The sequence below is a fragment of the Haliotis asinina genome, chromosome 10 (assembly GCF_037392515.1).
Source record: "Haliotis asinina isolate JCU_RB_2024 chromosome 10, JCU_Hal_asi_v2, whole genome shotgun sequence".
In the NCBI taxonomy this organism is placed as follows: Eukaryota; Metazoa; Mollusca; class Gastropoda; order Lepetellida; family Haliotidae; genus Haliotis; species Haliotis asinina.
The window spans coordinates 22,147,924-22,167,884 of record NC_090289.1 but is presented as its reverse complement, the minus strand read 5'-3'; the positions used below and the strand labels follow the sequence as shown (position 1 = coordinate 22,167,884).

The 19,961-nt window shown below is 42.7% G+C and overlaps 1 protein-coding gene across 1 annotated transcript; it reads left to right on the top strand.

Moving 5' to 3' along the window:
- The first annotated feature begins 16,592 nt into the window (after positions 1-16,592).
- Positions 16,593-17,756, top strand: LOC137299095 (probable G-protein coupled receptor B0563.6). The gene has a single exon (XM_067831594.1). The coding sequence runs from the start codon at positions 16,593-16,595 to the stop codon at positions 17,754-17,756; it is 1,164 nt and encodes a 387-aa protein (XP_067687695.1).
- Positions 17,757-19,961: the final 2,205 nt, after the last annotated feature.

The following is a 19,961-nucleotide window of genomic DNA, read 5'->3' as shown; positions in this document are numbered from 1 at the left end:
TCTGAATTAAAAAGCATAATTATGTCAATATTCAAAGTTTCATTATTCTCCCGCCACCATGGCAGTGTAGACATGAGATGTGTCGCTGGTTCTGGACTCGCTGCAACAATTAACACACGCTTCCAAGCCAGAATTTATGTGTCCCCTCTAGCTTTCGTCTACGTTAAACATGGTGTATTCAACAGTCTGAATGTGTTTCATAAGAATCCAACTGGATAAGAGACATATCTAATGATATACTGTATGAAAACATAGGTCCTTTATCCCACAGCATGAACTACCTCTCTGCTTTTAACGTCTTCAGTCTCCCAGAACACTGGGAACGTATAAAGGGAATATCAGACACATTTCCATCCTAATAAGTGAACTTGGATTCTTCTGTTATTATTCGTTGTTAGTAGAGAGTATGGAAACTGAATTTAATCAATATCAAGGTTGTGCGGATGTTTTCTCGATATGTACTTGTAGACGATAATTAAGCGTTATAGATGTCTCATAAAATATACACCTGAAGCTTTTAGGATAATCACGCAGCTAACCATGACATTGCCGGTCAATGTTGGCTATGATGTTTTGTAAAGTAGCTCCGGTCTTTCTTGTGGATGAATGTGTCCCCGCCTAAGTAATTGCCTGGGTAGCCAATTCCAGCATGATTAGTGCTATTGGCAGTCAGGCAGTTATTGTTCCATGACCTAATCATCAAAGGAGCATAAAGATCACAGTCAGCCAATCAGGAACATTGAAAGGTTAAATGAGACCAATTCTACTGGTAGCGTTCGTACTCAAATTGGAAACAGTGACTACACCCAGGTGACCACATTCAGTCGGTTGCAAAGTTTGTTATGACCTCGAAAATACGTTCAGCATCCTTATATACCTCTGTACACGTAGAGCATTCCTCAAAAGCAGAACATATGCCCTATCTCATTAAAACTTCACAAACAAAGACGTAGCTATGTCAGACCTGAAATTGGAATGTGTCACTGTCTCTACAATTGTAACATCATCACCATCCCGGTATAGTCTACCCATGTCACATCACAACCATCCCAGTATAGTCTTCCCATGTCACATCACCACCATCCCAACATAGTCTTCCCATGTCTATTACCACCATCCCGGTATAGTCTTCCCATGTCACATAACCACCATCCAGGTATAGTCTACTCAGGTCACAATACCACCATCCAGGCATAGTCTTCCCGTATCACATCACCATCATCCCCGTAAAGTCTTCCCATGTCACATCACCACCGTCCAGGCATAGTCTACCATTGTCCCATCATCAAGATCCCGGAATAGTCTACCCATGTCACATCACCACCATCCCGGTATAGCAACATAGTCTACCCATGTCACATCACCACCATCCAGGTATAGTCTTTCCATGTCACATCACCACCATCCCAGTATAGTCTACCCATGTCACATCACCACCATCCCAGTATTCTCTTCCCATGTCACAACACCACCATCCCAACAAAGTCGACCCATGTCACATCACCACCATCCCAGTATACTCTTCCCATGTCACATTAACACCATCCCGGTGTTCTCTTTCCATGTCACATCACCACCATCCAGGTATAGTCTTCCCATGTCACATCACCACCATCCCGTTATGGTGTTCCCATGTCACATCACCACCATCCAGGCACAGTCTACCCATATCACATTTCCACCATCCCAATATAGTGTATCCAGGTCACATCACCACCATCCCGGTATAGTCTACCGATCTCACATCACCACCATCCCAGTATAGTCTACCCATGTCACATCACCACCATTCCAGTGTACTCTTCCCATGTCACATCACCACCATCCCAACAAAGTCTACCCATGTCACATCACCACCATCCCGGTATAGTCCTCCCATATCACATCACCGCCATCCAGGCATAGTCTACTCAGGTCACATCACCACCATCCAGGTATAGTCTACCCAAGTCACATCACAACCATCCCAGTATACTCTTCCCATGACACATCATCACCATCCCAACAAAGTCTACCCATGTCACATCACCAACATCCCAGTATAGTCTTCCCATGTCACATTACCACCATCCCAGTATAGTCTACCCATGTCACATCATCACCATTCCAGTATAGTCTTTCCATGTCACATCACCACCATCACATTATAGACTTTCCATGTCACATCACCATCATTACAGTGTAGTCTACCCAGGTCACATCACCACTATCCCAGTATAGTCTTTCCATATCACATCACCACCATCACCACCATAGCAACATAGTCTTCCCATGTCACATCACCAGCATCCCAGTAAAGTCTTTCCATGTCACATCACCACCATCCCAGCATAGTCTACCCAGGTCACATCACCACCATCCAGGCATAGTCTACCCAAGTCACATCACCACCATCCCAGTATATTCTTCCCATGTCACATCACCACCATCCCAGTAGAGTCTACCCATGTCACATCACCACCATCCAGGTATAGTCTTCCCATATCACATCACCACCATCCCAGTATACTCTACCCATGTCACATTACCACCATCCCGGTACAGTGTACCCAGGTCACATCACCACCATCCCAGTATAGTCTACCCAGGTCACATCACCACCATTCCAGTATACTCTTCCCATGTCACATCACCACCATCCCAACAAAGTCTACCCATGTCACATCACCAGCATCCCGGTATAGTCCTCCCATATCACATCACCGCCATCCAGGCATAGTCTACCCAGGTCACATCACCACCATCCAGGTATAGTCTACCCAAGTCACATCACCACCATCCCAGTATACTCTTCCCATGACACATCATCACCATCCCAACAAAGTGTACCCATCTCACATCACCACCATTAAGGTATAGTCATAGCATGTCACATCACCACCATCCCGGTGTACTCTTTTCATGTCACATCACCACCATCCCAGTATAGTCTTTCCATGTCACATCACCACCATCCCAACAAAGTCTACACATGTCACATCACCACCATCCCAATATAGTCTTCCCATGTCACATCACCACAATCCAGGTATAGTCTACCCATGTCACATCACCACCATCCCGGTGTAGTCTTTTCATGTCACATCACCACCATCCCAGGATAGTCTTCCCATGTCACATCACCACCATCCCGGTATAGTCTTCCCATGTCACATCACCACCATTCAGGCATAGTCTACCCAGGTCACATCACAACCATCACGGTACAGTCTTCCTATGTCACATCATCACCATTCCAGTATAGTCTTTCCATGTCACATCACCACCATCCCAACATAGATTTTCCATGTCACATCACCACAATCCCAATATAGTCTACCCAGGTTACATCACCACCATCCCAGTACACCCTTTCCATATCACATCACCACCATCACCACCATAGCAACATAGTCTTCCCATGTAACATCACCACCATCCCAGTATACTCTTCCCATGTCACATCACCATCATCCCAACAAAGTCTACCCATGTCACATCACCACCATCCCAGTATATTCTTCCCATGTCACATTACCACCATCCCAGTATAGTCTAGCCATGTCACATCACGACCATCCCGTTATAGTCTTCCCATGTCACATCACCACCATCCCGGTATGCTCTACCCATATCACATTACCACCATCCCGGTACAGTGTACCCAGGTCACATAACCACCATCCTAGTATATTCTACCCAGGTCACATCACCACCATCCCAGTATAACTTACCCAGGCCACATCACCACCATCCAGGCATAGTCTACCCACATTACATTACCACCATCCCGGTATTGTCTTTTCATGTCACATCACCACCATCCGGGTATAGTTTACCCAGGTCACATCACCACCATCCAGGTATAGTCTACCCAGGTCACATCACCACCATTTAAGTATAGTCTTTCCTTGTCACATCACCACCATCCCGGTTTAGTCTTTCCATGTCACATCACAACCATTCAGGTATAGTCTTCCCATGTCACATCATCACCGTCCTAGTATAGTCTACCCAGGTCACATCACCACCATCCCAGTATAGTCTACCCATGTCACATCACCACATCCCAGTATAGTCTTCCCATGTCACTTTACCACCATCCAGGTATATTCCTCCCATGTCACATCACCACCATCCCGGTATGGTCTTCCCATGTCACATCACCACCATCCAGGCATAGTCTACCCATGTCACATCACCACCATCCAGGTATAGTATACCCATGTCACATCACCACCATCCCGGTATAGTCTACCCAGGTCACATCACCACCATCCCAGTATAGTCTTTCCATGTCACATCACCACCATCCCAGTATAGTGTACCCAGGTCACATCACCACCATCCAGGTATAGTCTACCCAGGTCACATCACCACCATTCCAGTATAGTCTTTCCTTGTCACATCACCACCATCCCGGTTTAGTCTTTCCATGTCACATCACAACCATTCAGGTATAGTCTTCCCATGTCACATCATCACCGTCCTAGTATAGTCTACCCAGGTCACATCACCACCATCCCAGTATAGTCTACCCATGTCACATCACCACATCCCAGTATAGTCTTCCCATGTCACTTTACCACCATCCAGGTATATTCCTCCCATGTCACATCACCACCATCCCGGTATGGTCTTCCCATGTCACATCACCACCATCCAGGCATAGTCTACCCATGTCACATCACCACCATCCAGGTATAGTATACCCATGTCACATCACCACCATCCCGGTATAGTCTACCCAGGTCACATCACCACCATCCCAGTATAGTCACCCATGTCACATTGCCACCATCCCGGTATAGTCTACCCAGGTCACATCACCACCATAGCAACATAGTCTACCCATGTCACATCACCACCATCCAAATATAGTCTTCCCATGTCACATCACCACCATCCAGGTATAGTCTACCCAGGTCACATCACTACTATTAAGGTATAGTCTTTCCATGTCACATCACCACCATCCAGGCATAGTCTACCCATGTCACATCACCACCATCCCGATATAGTCTTCCCATGTCACATCACCACCATCCCGGTATGGTCTTCCCATGTCACATCACCACCATCCAGGCATAGTCTACCCATGTCACATTACCACCATCCCGGTATAGTCTACCCAGGTCACATCACCACCATCCCAGTATAGTCACCCATGTCACATTACCACCATCCCGGTATAGTCTACCCAGGTCACATCACCACCATAGCAACATAGTCTACCCATGTCACATCACCACCATCCCAGTATAGTTTACCCAGGTCACATCACCACCATCCCAGTATAGTCTTTCCATTTCACATCACCACCATCCAGGTATAGTCTACCCATGTCACATCACCACCATCCCGTATAGTCTTTCCATGTTACATCACCACCATCCAGGTATAGTCTTCCCATGTTACATCACCACCATCCAGGTATAGTCTACCCAGATCACATCACCACCATCCCAGTATAGTCTACCCATGTCACATTACCACCATCCAGGTATAGTCTTCCCATATCACATCACCACCATTGAGTCAAAGTTTAACCATGTCACATCACCACCATCATCACCATCCCGGTATAGTCTACCCATGTCACATCACCACCATCCCAGTATAGGGTACCCATGTCACATCACCACCATCCAAATATAGTCTTCCCATGTCACATCACCACCATCCAGGTATAGTCTACCCAGGTCACATCACCACTATTAAGGTATAGTCTTTCCATGTCACATCACCACCATCCAGGCAATGTCTACCCAGGTCACATCACCACCATAGCAACATAGTCTACCCATGTCACATCACCACCATCCCAGTATAGTTTACCCAGGTCACATCACCACCATCCCAGTATAGTCTTTCCATTTCACATCACCACCATCCAGGTATAGTCTACCCATGTCACATCACCACCATCCCGTATAGTCTTTCCATGTTACATCACCACCATCCAGGTATAGTCTTCCCATGTTACATCACCACCATCCAGGTATAGTCTACCCAGATCACATCACCACCATCCCAGTATAGTCTACCCATGTCACATTACCACCATCCAGGTATAGTCTTCCCATATCACATCACCACCATTGAGTCAAAGTTTAACCATGTCACATCACCACCATCATCACCATCCCGGTATAGTCTACCCATGTCACATCACCACCATCCCAGTATAGGGTACCCATGTCACATCACCACCATCCAAATATAGTCTTCCCATGTCACATCACCACCATCCAGGTATAGTCTACCCAGGTCACATCACCACTATTAAGGTATAGTCTTTCCATGTCACATCACCACCATCCAGGCATAGTCTACCCATGTCACATCACCACCATCCAGGTATAGTCTACCCATGTCACATTACCACCATCCCGGTATAGTGTACCCATGTCACATCATCACCATCCCAGTATAGTCTTCCCAGGTCACATCACCACCATCCCGGTATAGTCTACCCATGTCACATCACCACCATCCCAGTATAGTCTACCCATGTCACATCACCACCATCCCAGCAAAGTCTACCCATGTCACATCATCACCATCCCGGTATAGTCTACCCATGTCACATCACCACCATCCCAGTATAGGGTACCCATGTCACATCACCACCATCCAAATATAGTCTTCCCATGTCACATCACCACCATCCAGGTATAGTCTACCCATGTCACATCACCACTATTAAGGTATAGTCTTTCCATGTCACATCACCACCATCCCGGTATAGTCTTTCAATGTCACATCACCACCATCCAGGTACAGTCTTTCCGTGTCGGGGCGGCGGGGTAGCCTAGTGGTTAAAGCGTTCGGTCGTCACGTGAAAGACTCGGGTTCGATTCCCCACATGGGTACAATGTGTGAAGCCCATTCTCTGGTTTCCCCCGCCGTGATATTGCTGGAATGTTGCTAAAACCGGCGTAAAGCGTAACTCACTCACTCACTCTTTTCATGTCACATCAGCACCATCCCGGTGTAGTCTAACCATGTTACATCACCACCATAGTCTCAATCACGCTCAGCTCAGATTAAAAGGAAACTTTCGGCGACTTCTCCAACAATCAAAAAGTCATAACAGGAATGAAACATGGAAAGAAATAGACGTTTCAGCTGAAATAGGCATAAACTTTTTGATAAAAATGTTCGAAAACAGAACAACTGTTAGTAATGTCTTTGTTCTTACCTGTGGGGAAGAGATTGTATCAACCCTCCTTGACATATATAGAAGTTGTTGGAAATATTTGACAGAATCAGCTCAACCACATATGTCAGAGAAATTTGACTCTGACTTCATGAATCGTATTTGTAAACGTGTTACTGGTAGCAAACACCGCCATTATAACTATGCTGAAAAACTAGGAAAGGGTTTTCCTATCAGCAAATCACCTGACCCTGATAGAAATCCAAATGAACAAATCCTATTTGCAGGTGACTTTATTATCACTCACCTACGTAAATTATTCAATGTTATCACTGCTTCTCAATATATCCAAAAGCAATATAGTGAGTGAGAGAGCTTAGTTTTACGCCGCATGCAGCAGTATTCCAGTTATATAGCGGCGGTCTGTAAATAATCGAGTCTGGACTAGACAATCCAGTGATCAACAGCATGAGCGTCGATCTGTGCAACCTATGACATGTGTGAACTAAGTCAGCGAGCCTGACCACCCGATCCCGTTAGTCGCCTCTCACGACAAGCATGGTCGCCTTATATGGCAAGCATGGGTTGTTGAACCAGATATGTTGCAGTTGGCTTTCGACGTGAACATAGCGCTAAAATGTTTGTATATTCACACATGGAAAATTTTCTATTATAAATTTATATCCATAGAGATTCTACTGTTTTCTCTGCTTTTCTTGACAACGAAAAAAGCCTTTGACAGAATCTGGCATGATGTATTATATTATATTACATGAAATTGGTATAAGAGGATAACACCTGGGATCTTTCACATCACTGTTATACTGAAAAAATCCTTTGCTTTTGACCAGGGTGAAACATCAAAGACATATTGCGTCAAGCAGGGCTTTGGTGAAAGGAGAACTATTCCATCTTGTTTTTCCTTGCTTTTTGAAATGACCCTATCAATTATCTACTACGACACGTCTATACGGCATGCATGTTTCTGTGGTCTTCCTTACTGACGCCTTTAGTGCATCGCGTTAAGGTTTACACTCATCATTATACATCATATCGTCATATGCCGCTACATGGCGTTTGACATGCAACCTACCTAAAAGTACTGCAGTTGTCTCTCGGAAAAGAAAATGCACTTATTCTAACATTCAATATCGCTTTGGTGATACGCGGATGACTCAGTCCCCAATCAACTACATATGGAGGTGTTCTAGTAACTGAAAATCTTTCAATAAATCGGTAAACATTGTCAGAAAGCAAGACAGAACATAAATTCCCGAGATCTGTGGGATCTCATTACTCATAACTCCATCCATGCGTCAAGTTCTGGCAAAGAATGATACTTACAAGTCTCTATGCCTGTGAAATATTACCCTAAATGTAAACAACTCGATGCACTTGAGCTCACACCACGATATTTTGCTGCGTATTGTACAGCAAGCGTCATCACCAAACTCTACTATTGTGAATTTGGGATCGTGGACACATTAGATATGTCGATAAACGTAAACCCACCTTTCTCTTGGACGTCTATGAAAACCCGTTGTAATTTTGCACAGAAACATAATTTGTGCAGAATAATCACATCTACATAATTACCTTCATTTTGTGATGATCTATCACTGCTCTCTCAAATAATTTACATGTACAGACAGAAATATATTGAGGACAATGTATAGCCTCCAAAGTAGTAATGGCGAAATTGTAACTGCATCTGTACCTAACTATGGATAACACAGATGCGTTATGCAAAACTCAGTTATTACAGAGATGGCGCTTAATTCAAGGGTTCATTGCAAGTTAAACGAAAGTATCATGTTCTCTGGCTCTTGGCACAAAAAATATATCCGCTGTCCAGATAGGAATGTAAATCTCGTCACGTGGTAGAATGTGTACGGAATGTAACCTATAAAACAAATATACATATGCTAATGATGTTCATATGCTCCTACATTGTCAACAAGTGTTCCTGGAGGAAAACATGATTTGTGCGGGGTTGTGACATTCTCTTATGTGTTTTATTCAAATTCAGATGCTTAAACTCCAACACCGCCGTTGATATTGATTCTATGTGATAAATGTAATAATTGTAATTTGATGAGTATTATTTCTTGCTCGCATGTCCATTAAATTCACATCACTCTTTGTACATTTCTTTGTACATATCCAACCAGATCAAAATTGACTAAGTTGCTTGCAAGAAAGAATGTAAAACTCTGCACGCTACCCTAGACTAAAATTAATGCAATTTATCTTAAACTATATTTACCTTCATAAAATGTAAATGTTGGACCTGTCCATGTGCTATATTTCGCAGTTATTGAATTGTACTCTTGGTCATGTGGCCATAATTACCAAGAAAAGCTCTTCTTCCAGATGTTGAACCGTTGAAATACATGTTTAACTCAATATGCTCTCTTTTCTGTTTGGAGATGAAACTGCTTTTGATTAAAAATGTTGATCAAGGGACATGGGCATAAATTATTTTACTATTTCCTTTCCACATAAGAACGACCTCTTCTACAATGTTGCACTGATAAATTCTGCGGGTGTATCGGCTTCTGTATAATCAGGTATGTCCATTTTTGCAACTTTACATGTACAGTGGAATCTGTCAAAACCGGCATCTGTCCAATCCGGTAAGGTGTCAACACCAGCATAAAATCTCAGTCCCGCCTGTGGCTTGAACATTCATCATCAGCTCTACAATCCGGCACATTGTCTAAACTGGATTATTTCTTCAGTCCCGATGAGTGCCGGTTTAGACAGCTTCCACTGTACATGCAGGTTCTTATGTAAATAATGTTCTTTTGTAAATAGATTATATATATCAATATCAGTTTTCTAACTTTGCCCTCTTTCCTGTAGTTATATAATATGTTTGATTTTCGGATGTATATTTCCTGTCCAAAATTCAGTATACAGAGAGATCAGTTTGCAGCACCTCCTAGTGTAGGTACCGTATTCAAATGTTCATGGAGTGGGAAGCCCCAGAAAGTCCCATGTCACTGGTTTATGTTCTTTGAAATACCTTTGAACTGCAGATATATTAATGAGTTATTTCTTAGCGAGACCTGGTTACATCGGACATGACATCTACAGGATTTCGTCACACGCTCGCCCTTGAATGGGTATGTTATGTGGTGTAGCTATGCTACATAAAGAATAGCTTGAATGGATCCTGTGAAATCTGAAAACATGATCTTTCATTTGAACAGTTTTCCGGAGCAGGCAGAACGAGCGGGGACGTGTTCGGGGTATATCTGTATTAGATAGACTGATATCATACCATGATATTAATAACTCACTTCTGTATCATGATATCAGTAATCCACTTCGAACCTATATACTTCTGACACATGGAAACTGACACAACAATATGGTGACTCTCGCCCTAATATGTTAGACAGCCATGCTCCAGTTCAGGTGACGTGATGAGACGTCGATCGTCAGACGTGTACATCATTGTAGACTATATGTTGCAAACGCATACAGGAGTTATACGTGCATACTTCAGACAACAGATCGTGGAATATGGGGACACACGTCGCCAGAGTTGTAAATTCATGAACTCACATGAGCAAGAAGACTGGGGTAGTTCTTCCTCCGTCAGATAATGCCTCCTGCCATCATTTTTTAAACTAAGAATCAGTGACAGCAGCAGCTATCGCCTCCGCTGCAATCAACAGATCAGTCCTCCTGGGAAGTCTTGTTTCAGCGGAACCCTTTTACTGGAAATCTAACCATTTAACTAGTCTGAAATTACCTCGATCAAGTTCTGCAAAAATAACAACGTTACTGAGTGACCTCTTGTTGTCGGCCATCTCAACACTTTACACAAATAATCACAGTCACTTGTCTTGTGGCGTCCCTCCAAATGGTTTGAAGGATGCAACAGTTGAACTTCTCATGAAAAACTATAAACTAGTTTGAAATATATCTTTTCTGCAAAGGTTGATTGTGAGAGCTGTTACGACTTTCAGTCTGTCTTCCGACCGCTTCATGCCACTGAGACACTTCTCGGAGTAAATTATGATCTCAGATTCATTGTTGATACTGAAGACATGCAACTTTGATGCTCTTGGGTTCGAGTGCTACACTGTAAGCAGTAGAAGTTCACTGTTCATATCATCCATGGTCGGTAGAAGTCATTCAGCGACATTTGCAGAACAAGTCTCTATGAGAGCTGTCTCGTGTGATCGAAAACGCAAATGACTTGTCTCAAATTACAGACAAATTTAACTCTTCCCATTACTCCCATGCCGATGCAAATCACCTTGTAATCGCCTATCAGTCAAGATCAACACAGTCCAGCTTCAAGAGAATGGATGACTGTACTCCAACGGTAAATCTATGGGTGACAAGCAAAAGCCTAAAACACAGTGATGACATACTAAAGGACAGTTTCCACCCCTTAGTTTTGCTGTAATAGTGAAGACAATTGCCACCCAGAATTTTTATGTAAATATATTTGAGACAATGAATGCATGGTTGTCAATAAACATAACTTTAGATGATGAAAAGTTTCTTGGTATATTCATATTCTGTCTTTGATGACAGTTTAACTTTGATGACATTTTGACTTTGATGAAATATTGACTTTGATGAAATATTGACTTTGATGAAAACTTGTTAATTTAAGTCGTATTTACTAAAATAATTGAGACAGTGAAAAAATATGCCTTGATTAGGAAAAAAGATCAAACTTGAAAACTTGTTAACTTAAGACATCTGTGCAATTATAATTGAGGGGATGTATTGAAAACAATAAGAAAACTTAAGATTAAAGTGCTAAGAGGATCAAGTGTTCAGAAAACCAGCCTATTTGAGCTTGGGTGCAACTATTTTAAATATACACTGACGAGCAAAAGAAAGTACACAGGTGTAATTGTTGCTGCAATCTCAAATTTACGTTCTAACTAGTAAACTTACTGAAGAACACTGATTTTATAGAATGCAACTATCATGTTTCATTTGCCAAAATGCAACCAAAAACATTTGTATGTATTTGGATCGAAATTTGCAAAATTGTGATTGTTGTCCAATGCACGAGCAAACCTGTTTGTCGTGAAGTTTGGACAATGACTTGTCACAAAAATTTGACGTCGGAGTAACGAGAATGGGCAACGGGAATGAAACAAATGGGTGCTTCCTTCAACCATATTGCAAGGACATTGGATTGCACAAGACAAACCATGATTCGGCCGATTAACTGTTTCAATATGACAAGCCAGACATGATCGACCCAGAATTGGACGTCCCAGAGTCACAACACCACAAGAGGATCGCTGTCTGGTCTGCCCGTTATTAACCAACGCAACCGGATATTGACGGTGACGTCATCATCAGCCACATCACAGGGCCATCGTATGAGCCGATCACAGTGGCAAGACGTGCTGCCCGTTTGTGGGCCCATCGACAGCGACGGTTAATGGCCTTGACCTTCCAGCGTTGTAGGAGCCTTCTGCAGTGATCATAACTACACTGTTGTTTATTGTAACAATGTCATTTTGCTGATACGTATTGCAGTGTTGCAATGTGGTTTTTCAAAAGGTTTTGTTATTTTAACCTTATTGGAAGAAACACAATCTGTGTACTTTCTTTTGCTCGTCAGTTTACGTATGCCAGGATGAATAAATTACTGTTTTGCTAATTTTTATAAGAGCAGAAAACCAAGTCAGTCATCCTCATGGTAGACTTGAAAAACATGCTACTTTCATGTATGCGTGGGTCCTTATCAGGCGTCTTTTCAATATGGATACAAGCATATTATATTATATATCTATTATTATTTATTATATCATTACTTTCCCAAGACAGGACAGGACAGGATTAGATTTACAAAACACCTGTCCGAGAAATGGTTGAGCATTTAGTGTTTTGACCACGCAATATGCACACTAAGTGTTGTGATGAGTTGTAGGAGTTTGCCTCGTCCTGATTTGTTTTGTTTTTTACTTTGTGCAGGTGGTAGGTCCATATCACAGTCAATGAGCCTAGTCTAACTCGGAGACAGCAATTAGTGATTTTTCGCTTAATTTACTTTAGACTTAACACTTATGAAAACTAATTTCTTTAACGACTATTTTTGTTCCAATCGCTTTGTGAAAATACGTTTCTCGAAATTAATGTGTGATGAATAGTTTTGTAAACTGAAAGGAAATATTGCCTTTAGATGTCTCGATAGTTTCTAAACGATTCGCATTAATCTCTGTCTTCTTGATAATGCTTGTTTGTTTTCGAGCCGTGGTTGGAATGTAGTAAAATGATAAAAGTGAACTTGTGTGTCAGCTAGGCCAGCACCAGGTAGTAGGTGGGGCAAGTCGGTGACGAGCCAGCCACTCACAATGGAGCATTCCAGGATCTTCTGTAGCCTTGTGCTTGTCGCCAATCAGAAACAAAGTGATTTCGATACATGTGAATATATGGAAACAGCCGAGAGATTAAATAGTTTTCCGCTGTCTATATGTACCACTGTGAGCTCTGACCATCCTGATACAGACAGAACACACTTCCAGGTAAGCTGTGCCAGGTGGATGCTAGCTATACTTGTGCATTCTGAACACTGCAATAATGATTACTTAATAACACTATAGCAATCGTGAGAATTCCATAAAAGAGTGTCTGTGATAAATTGTATTTTAAAATATAAATCATTAAAATATAACGTCTTTGTAATTTTATGGAACACCAATGTACTTTAAATATTGATTTTAACTTTGTGTTAGTTCATGACATGTATTAAACCAGTCCAGCCAGTCGTTAAACAGATTCCATGTGATTTCATTGATAGTTTCATTCATAGTTTAGGATCGTTGAAGTTAGTACTACGGCTATATTGTTTGAAGTATTGAAGCATGTACACAGACTTTGGAACATGAAATTAATTCCTTCGGTATGTGTTGTACCGTCGCGTTCCATTGTCAGCTCTCCTCCTTTCACCTTGTTATTTATGGGACGAAATGTGCCTGAAACTACATACTTGTTCAAGAAATTCGCAAAACATTATCATGGGGGATATTTATTGATCCTGTAGCTGTTCGATTTGTGCAGATATCGTACTGGACAGGCGAAGTGGCTCTCTTTTCTCTGAAGACGATGTGTTTACTTACATCCTTATGATTTTAAACCATAATGCATGTGATTTAGTTCAATTACTGTGATTACTTCAATTAAGCACATCCTGAGTCCTGAGACACTCCGACTTCATTACGCGATTTGTGTTTATGTGGATACTAAAGACTTCCAAACCGAAAACAAAGAAACGCATAGGGCATTTTAGATCGATTTGTTGCGTTAGTTTAAGAGCACTTATTTCATGCAATATCAGTGGTAAAAGGTTAAAACTCACACATCTAGAAACAAAGAGGTCGTCAACTCAACAGTTACATTTATTGCTGTGTTTCTGTTTACGTCGATCCACGACGTCAACGCCAATACTGTGCAACCATCTCGGTACAGGCTGGACAAGTCACTCTTGCGGAATTCTTCCCCATTTTTCCTGCAATGCTATGGCCAGTTGTTGAAGTGTCTCAGGAGTGTTTTGACGTTGACGCGCACACCTATCGAGTTCATTAGGTGGTTTAGATCTGGTGATCAGGAAGGCCATGGCAAGACATTGACGTTAGGATAGGCAAAGTAGCGGATCTTGATGCGTGCTGTATGTGAAGTAGACTCCCCATGGAGCAGGGTGTAATCAAATGACGTTAATTAATAGCTATCTCCAGTAGATAAGGGTGTGTTTGAAATAAGCAAATGAAGCTATATACCTGGTAGCTTGCTCCAGTACAGAAGGTTGTGTTGAACGTAAGCAAATGACGTTATGTTGCCTTGTAGCATGATCCAGTAGAGAAGGATGTGTTGGACGTAAGCAAATGACGTTTTGTCGCCTTGTAGCATGATCCAGTAGAGAAGGGTGTTACGCAGTGTTCTATGAATTAAAAACACTCTCGCCAATCTAATACTATAATTTGAAAGGGGTCGTCAAAAACACGACTGCTCTAGTTCGAAGTTCTAACAAACTGTTTTAAAAACTGCTATCGGGGAAACCTCGTGCAGGCTCAACTCCACGTGTTTCACGAAGTCAAGAGTGTTTGCGCGAATGTCCGTATTTGAGAAAGAACAACGCACGCGAATATTCTACGTTCACAAACAGAGTTCCTTCTCCTGAACAAAGGGTGTGTTGGACGTAAGCAAATGACGTTATGCCACGTGGTATCATGATCCAGTAGAGAAGGGTGTGTTGGACGTAAGCATGATCCAGTAGAGAAGGGCGTGTTGGACGTAAGCAAATGACGTTATGCCACGTGGTAGCATGATCCAGTAGAGAAGGGTGTGCTGGACGTAAGCATGATCCAGTAGAGAAGGGTGTGTCGAACGTAAGCAAATGACGTTTTGTCATAGTGACAAACCTCATAGTATAACATGATGGGACGATGTGTTTTTTATAGAGCCTAGTGATGGTCACTCTTCTGCTAGTCGGCGGAGAATGTTGGTCAAATAGTTTCAAAAATGTTGTCCCTGGTAGGGCGGGGAGCCATCGGAATATCAGCTCCTTTTTATGGGCTCTTTTGTGGGTTCTAAACCCGTGGAATTGTAAGAAAGATCGACTCAGTCAAACGCTACTTTCCAGGAAATATTCCAGTATTTCACTGAGACAAATCATGACATCGTGCACCATGTTTTGCCTAAAGTCCCACAGATATCTGTGCGAATCATTGAGGTTGTACTGGATTACAAAATAAAAAAAACCCAAAGAGTTATTCCTATAGAGCTACATGTTTCCCTGTCTTTCCTGAATTGGCAGAACACTTCCAGTGTTGATTGGTCTACTGACCTAACAACACGCCTGGTTGGGATTCTATATTTCAGAGCCTAGTGTAAACGGTGTCTTTAAGCGATCATTATCTTTAGTAAATAATTGCTGCATCACTTATTTTTTATTTTCTAGCTGTACCAAAGGGATGTGGCTAAACACGTTGTTAGCGAATCTTTAGAGGTAGTAAATACACATACTTCAGAATGCAGACACCTTGAAGCACGGTTGTCTATTTTGTGGTTACAAAAGATATCTTTAATTCAGACGCTCAGACGCGAGTACTCCTGTATACTACCTTTCGCAGACTTTGTGATTTCTCACAAATGCATGTCAATGCTAGTGCAAGTCAGATGCTTCTCTCACAAATAAATGTTTCACAACGCACTTATAGAAAACAAGAGTCAGTTGCAGATCTATGAACCGAGTCTCCAGGAACGCCATCACGCCATTAATTTGGAACAATTACAATATTGATACACGATAAGCAAGCTAGATCGATTTCTATTTCATAATATCTAAAGAATGTGTGATAGTTTAAGCTTTAACAATTCTAGAGCTAACAGGACAACTAAATGACGACCATCCATAAGTGACCTTAGATTGTCTTACTCTTTTGCAGATCCCACTACTATGGACATGAGCAGTGTTCTGTTTGATAACATGACCACCATCCCGAATGGTAACGTCACAGGAAACACCACGGTTGAGGTCACTACTTACAAAGTGGAGGATCTTCTCTACTTGTCAGAGGACGGCCGACTCAAAGCATTCTTAGAGTTTCAGGTGAGCTGGTATCTGGATGTGGTGTACGCCCCAATCTGCTCCATTCTTGGCATCTTGGGAAATACCTTGTCCTTCATCGTCCTGTTAAGCTCAAACATGCGCAATACCACTTCCTACCTGTACATGGCCGTACTGTCCTGCACCGACACCATCGTCCTCGTCCTCAACATCCTCTTCATGGTTACAAAGTTTCCGGGTCAAGAGATTTTCAATCGCGGAACCTGCGGGCTCATTTTCTTTCTCATGTATTTCTCCATCCACTACAACGTGTTCCTCATGTGCACCATGACTATAGAGCGCTACATAGCAATCAAGTTCCCCCTCCATGCACCCAAATGGATCACCATCAAGAAGGCCCGAGTACTAATCCTAGTGGAGTTCATTGTCGCGTTTACTCTTGATGTTCACAGCTTCTTCACACGACAGATAGTAGTCGACCCAAACACGGGTGTAGAGAAATGCTCAACTCCCGGCGAGACTAATACGTTCTTTGTAACCAAGATATGGCCGTGGGTAGACGGTGTGGTCTACTGTTATGGACCGCTCACGTGTCTGTTGGTTGTGAATTTACTAATCATCATGGAGGTGAAGCGGGCGGGACGTATGCAGCGGCAGATGACACACACAGGGGTTCAGGAGAAAACTGCAGCGGAAACACGGACCAGGGAGCGCCAAGTGACCGTTATGCTTCTCTCTGTGTCCTTCACTTTCCTCATCTTCGTCACCCCAATGGCCGTCATCATCGTCGTCGAACGCTACTTTTGGATTCAGCACAGTGCCCACGAGCAAGCTCAGTACCATCTGGTACGTACAATCTGCAACAACATGATGTATACCAACCATGCCCTAAATTTCGTTCTCTACTGTGTTGGAGGCAAGAGATTTCGTGATCAGTTCTTCGTCATGTTCTGTTGCAAACAGAGGCAAGCCGCCATGGGGCGGTCCAATGACACGTCTACTACCAACTCCAGGATCAGCGTTGTGTCAAATGGAAACGTCACTGTACAAACAAAATAAACCTGAAGCGTACATACGTCAATGTAACGTTTGCATTTTAACGATTCTTGAAGCAATGTTTATCGAAAAAATGAACCAAAAGTATACCTTTTGTGAATCTTTCTTTTGTCGCACCTGTAAACCATAGATGAGAATGAATCACGGTATGCACGACAGTGCGCCAAATGATGAAACGCGGGGGCACGCGGTTTAAGGTGGGCGTGTCAGCACTGAAGTACTCTGGATGTGGACAATACTGTGTTCAAAATCCAGCTTTTGACGGGTTTTAAGGTCTTCATGATCAGTGTTTTATCTTCTCGTTTAGTATTGGTATTATAAGTTAGTACATTTGTTATTTATTCCACAGAAAAGATACAGTACTTCATGGTGTGGCAGTATGTATTTCACGAAACTTTCAGGATTTGTATTATATCAATTTTCACATCGATAGGATTCAAGAAGATACAGGTCACTTTGTGGTGCCTCAAACACGTTATACCTGCACATTAATTACAATGGTGTGTACGACGTATTTGCGTTATATTTTTCCCTTTTCTTGTAGTTAACTCTTCGATAATAAAGACTATGTGCTATATGAATGTCTCATATTAGATGAAAGGACTCTGACATGCCTAGTACATCAGCAGACGAACACTGTCTCTCATACATAAGCAGACAGACACGGTCTCTGATACATCAGCAGACGAACACTGTCTCTCATACATCAGCTGAAGAACACTGTCTCTGATACATCAGCAGACAAACGGTGTCTCTGATACATCAGCAGACGAACACTGTCTCTGATACATCAACAGACAAACACTGTCTCTGATACATCAACAGACAAACACTGTCTCTCATACATCAACGGACAAACACGGTCCCTGATACATCAACAGACAAACACGGTCTCTGATACATCAACAGACAAACACGGTCTCTGATACATCAACAGACAAACACGGTCTCTGATACATCAGCAGACAAACAGTGTATCTGATACATCAGCAGACAAACACTGTCTCTCATACATCAGCAGACAGACACTCTCCCATACATCAGCAGACAGACACGGTCTCTCATACATCAGCAGACAGACACGGTCTCTGATACATCAACAGACAAACACTGTCTCTCATACATCAACGGACAAACACGGTCCCTGATACATCAACAGACAAACACGGTCTCTGATACATCAACAGACAAACACGGTCTCTGATACATCAACAGACAAACACGGTCTCTGATACATCAGCAGACAAACAGTGTATCTGATACATCAACAGACAAACACTGTCTCTCATACATCAGCAGACAGACACTCTCCCATACATCAGCAGACAGACACGGTCTCTCATACATCAGCAGACAAACGGTGTCTCTGATACATCAGCAGACGAACACTGTCTCTCATACATCAGCAGACGAACAGTGTCTCTCATACATCAGTAGACGAACACTGTTTCTCATACATCAACAGACAGACACGGTCTCTGATACATCAGCAGACGAACACTGTCTCTCATACATCAGCAGACGAACACTGTCTCTGATACATGAGCAGACAAACGGTGTGTCTGATACACCAGCAGGCGAACGCTGTCTCTGATAAACCAGTAGACAAACGCAATCTCTGGTATATCAGCTGGCAAACAGTGTCTCTCATACATCAGCAGACAAACACTGTCTCTCATACATCAGCAGACAGACACTCTCTCATACATCAGCAGACAGACACGGTCTCTCATACATCAGCAGACAGACACGGTCTCTCATACATCAACAGACGAACACTGTCTCTGATACATCAGCAGACGAACACTGTCTCTCATACATCAGTAGACGAACACTGTTTCTCATACATCAACAGACAGACACGGTCTCTGATACATCAGCAGACAAACACTGTCTCTCATACATCAGCAGACAGACACTCTCTCATACATCAGCAGACAGACACGGTCTCTCATACATCAGCAGACAGACACGGTCTCTCATACATCAACAGACGAACACTGTCTCTGATACATCAGCAGACGAACACTGTCTCTCATACATCAGCAGACGGACAGTGTCTCTCATACATCAGCAGACGAACACTGTTTCTCATACATCAGCAGACAGACACGGTCTCTGATACATCAGCAGACAAACACTGTCTCTCATACATCAGCAGACGAACACTGTCTCTCATACATCAGCAGACGAACACTGTCTCTGATA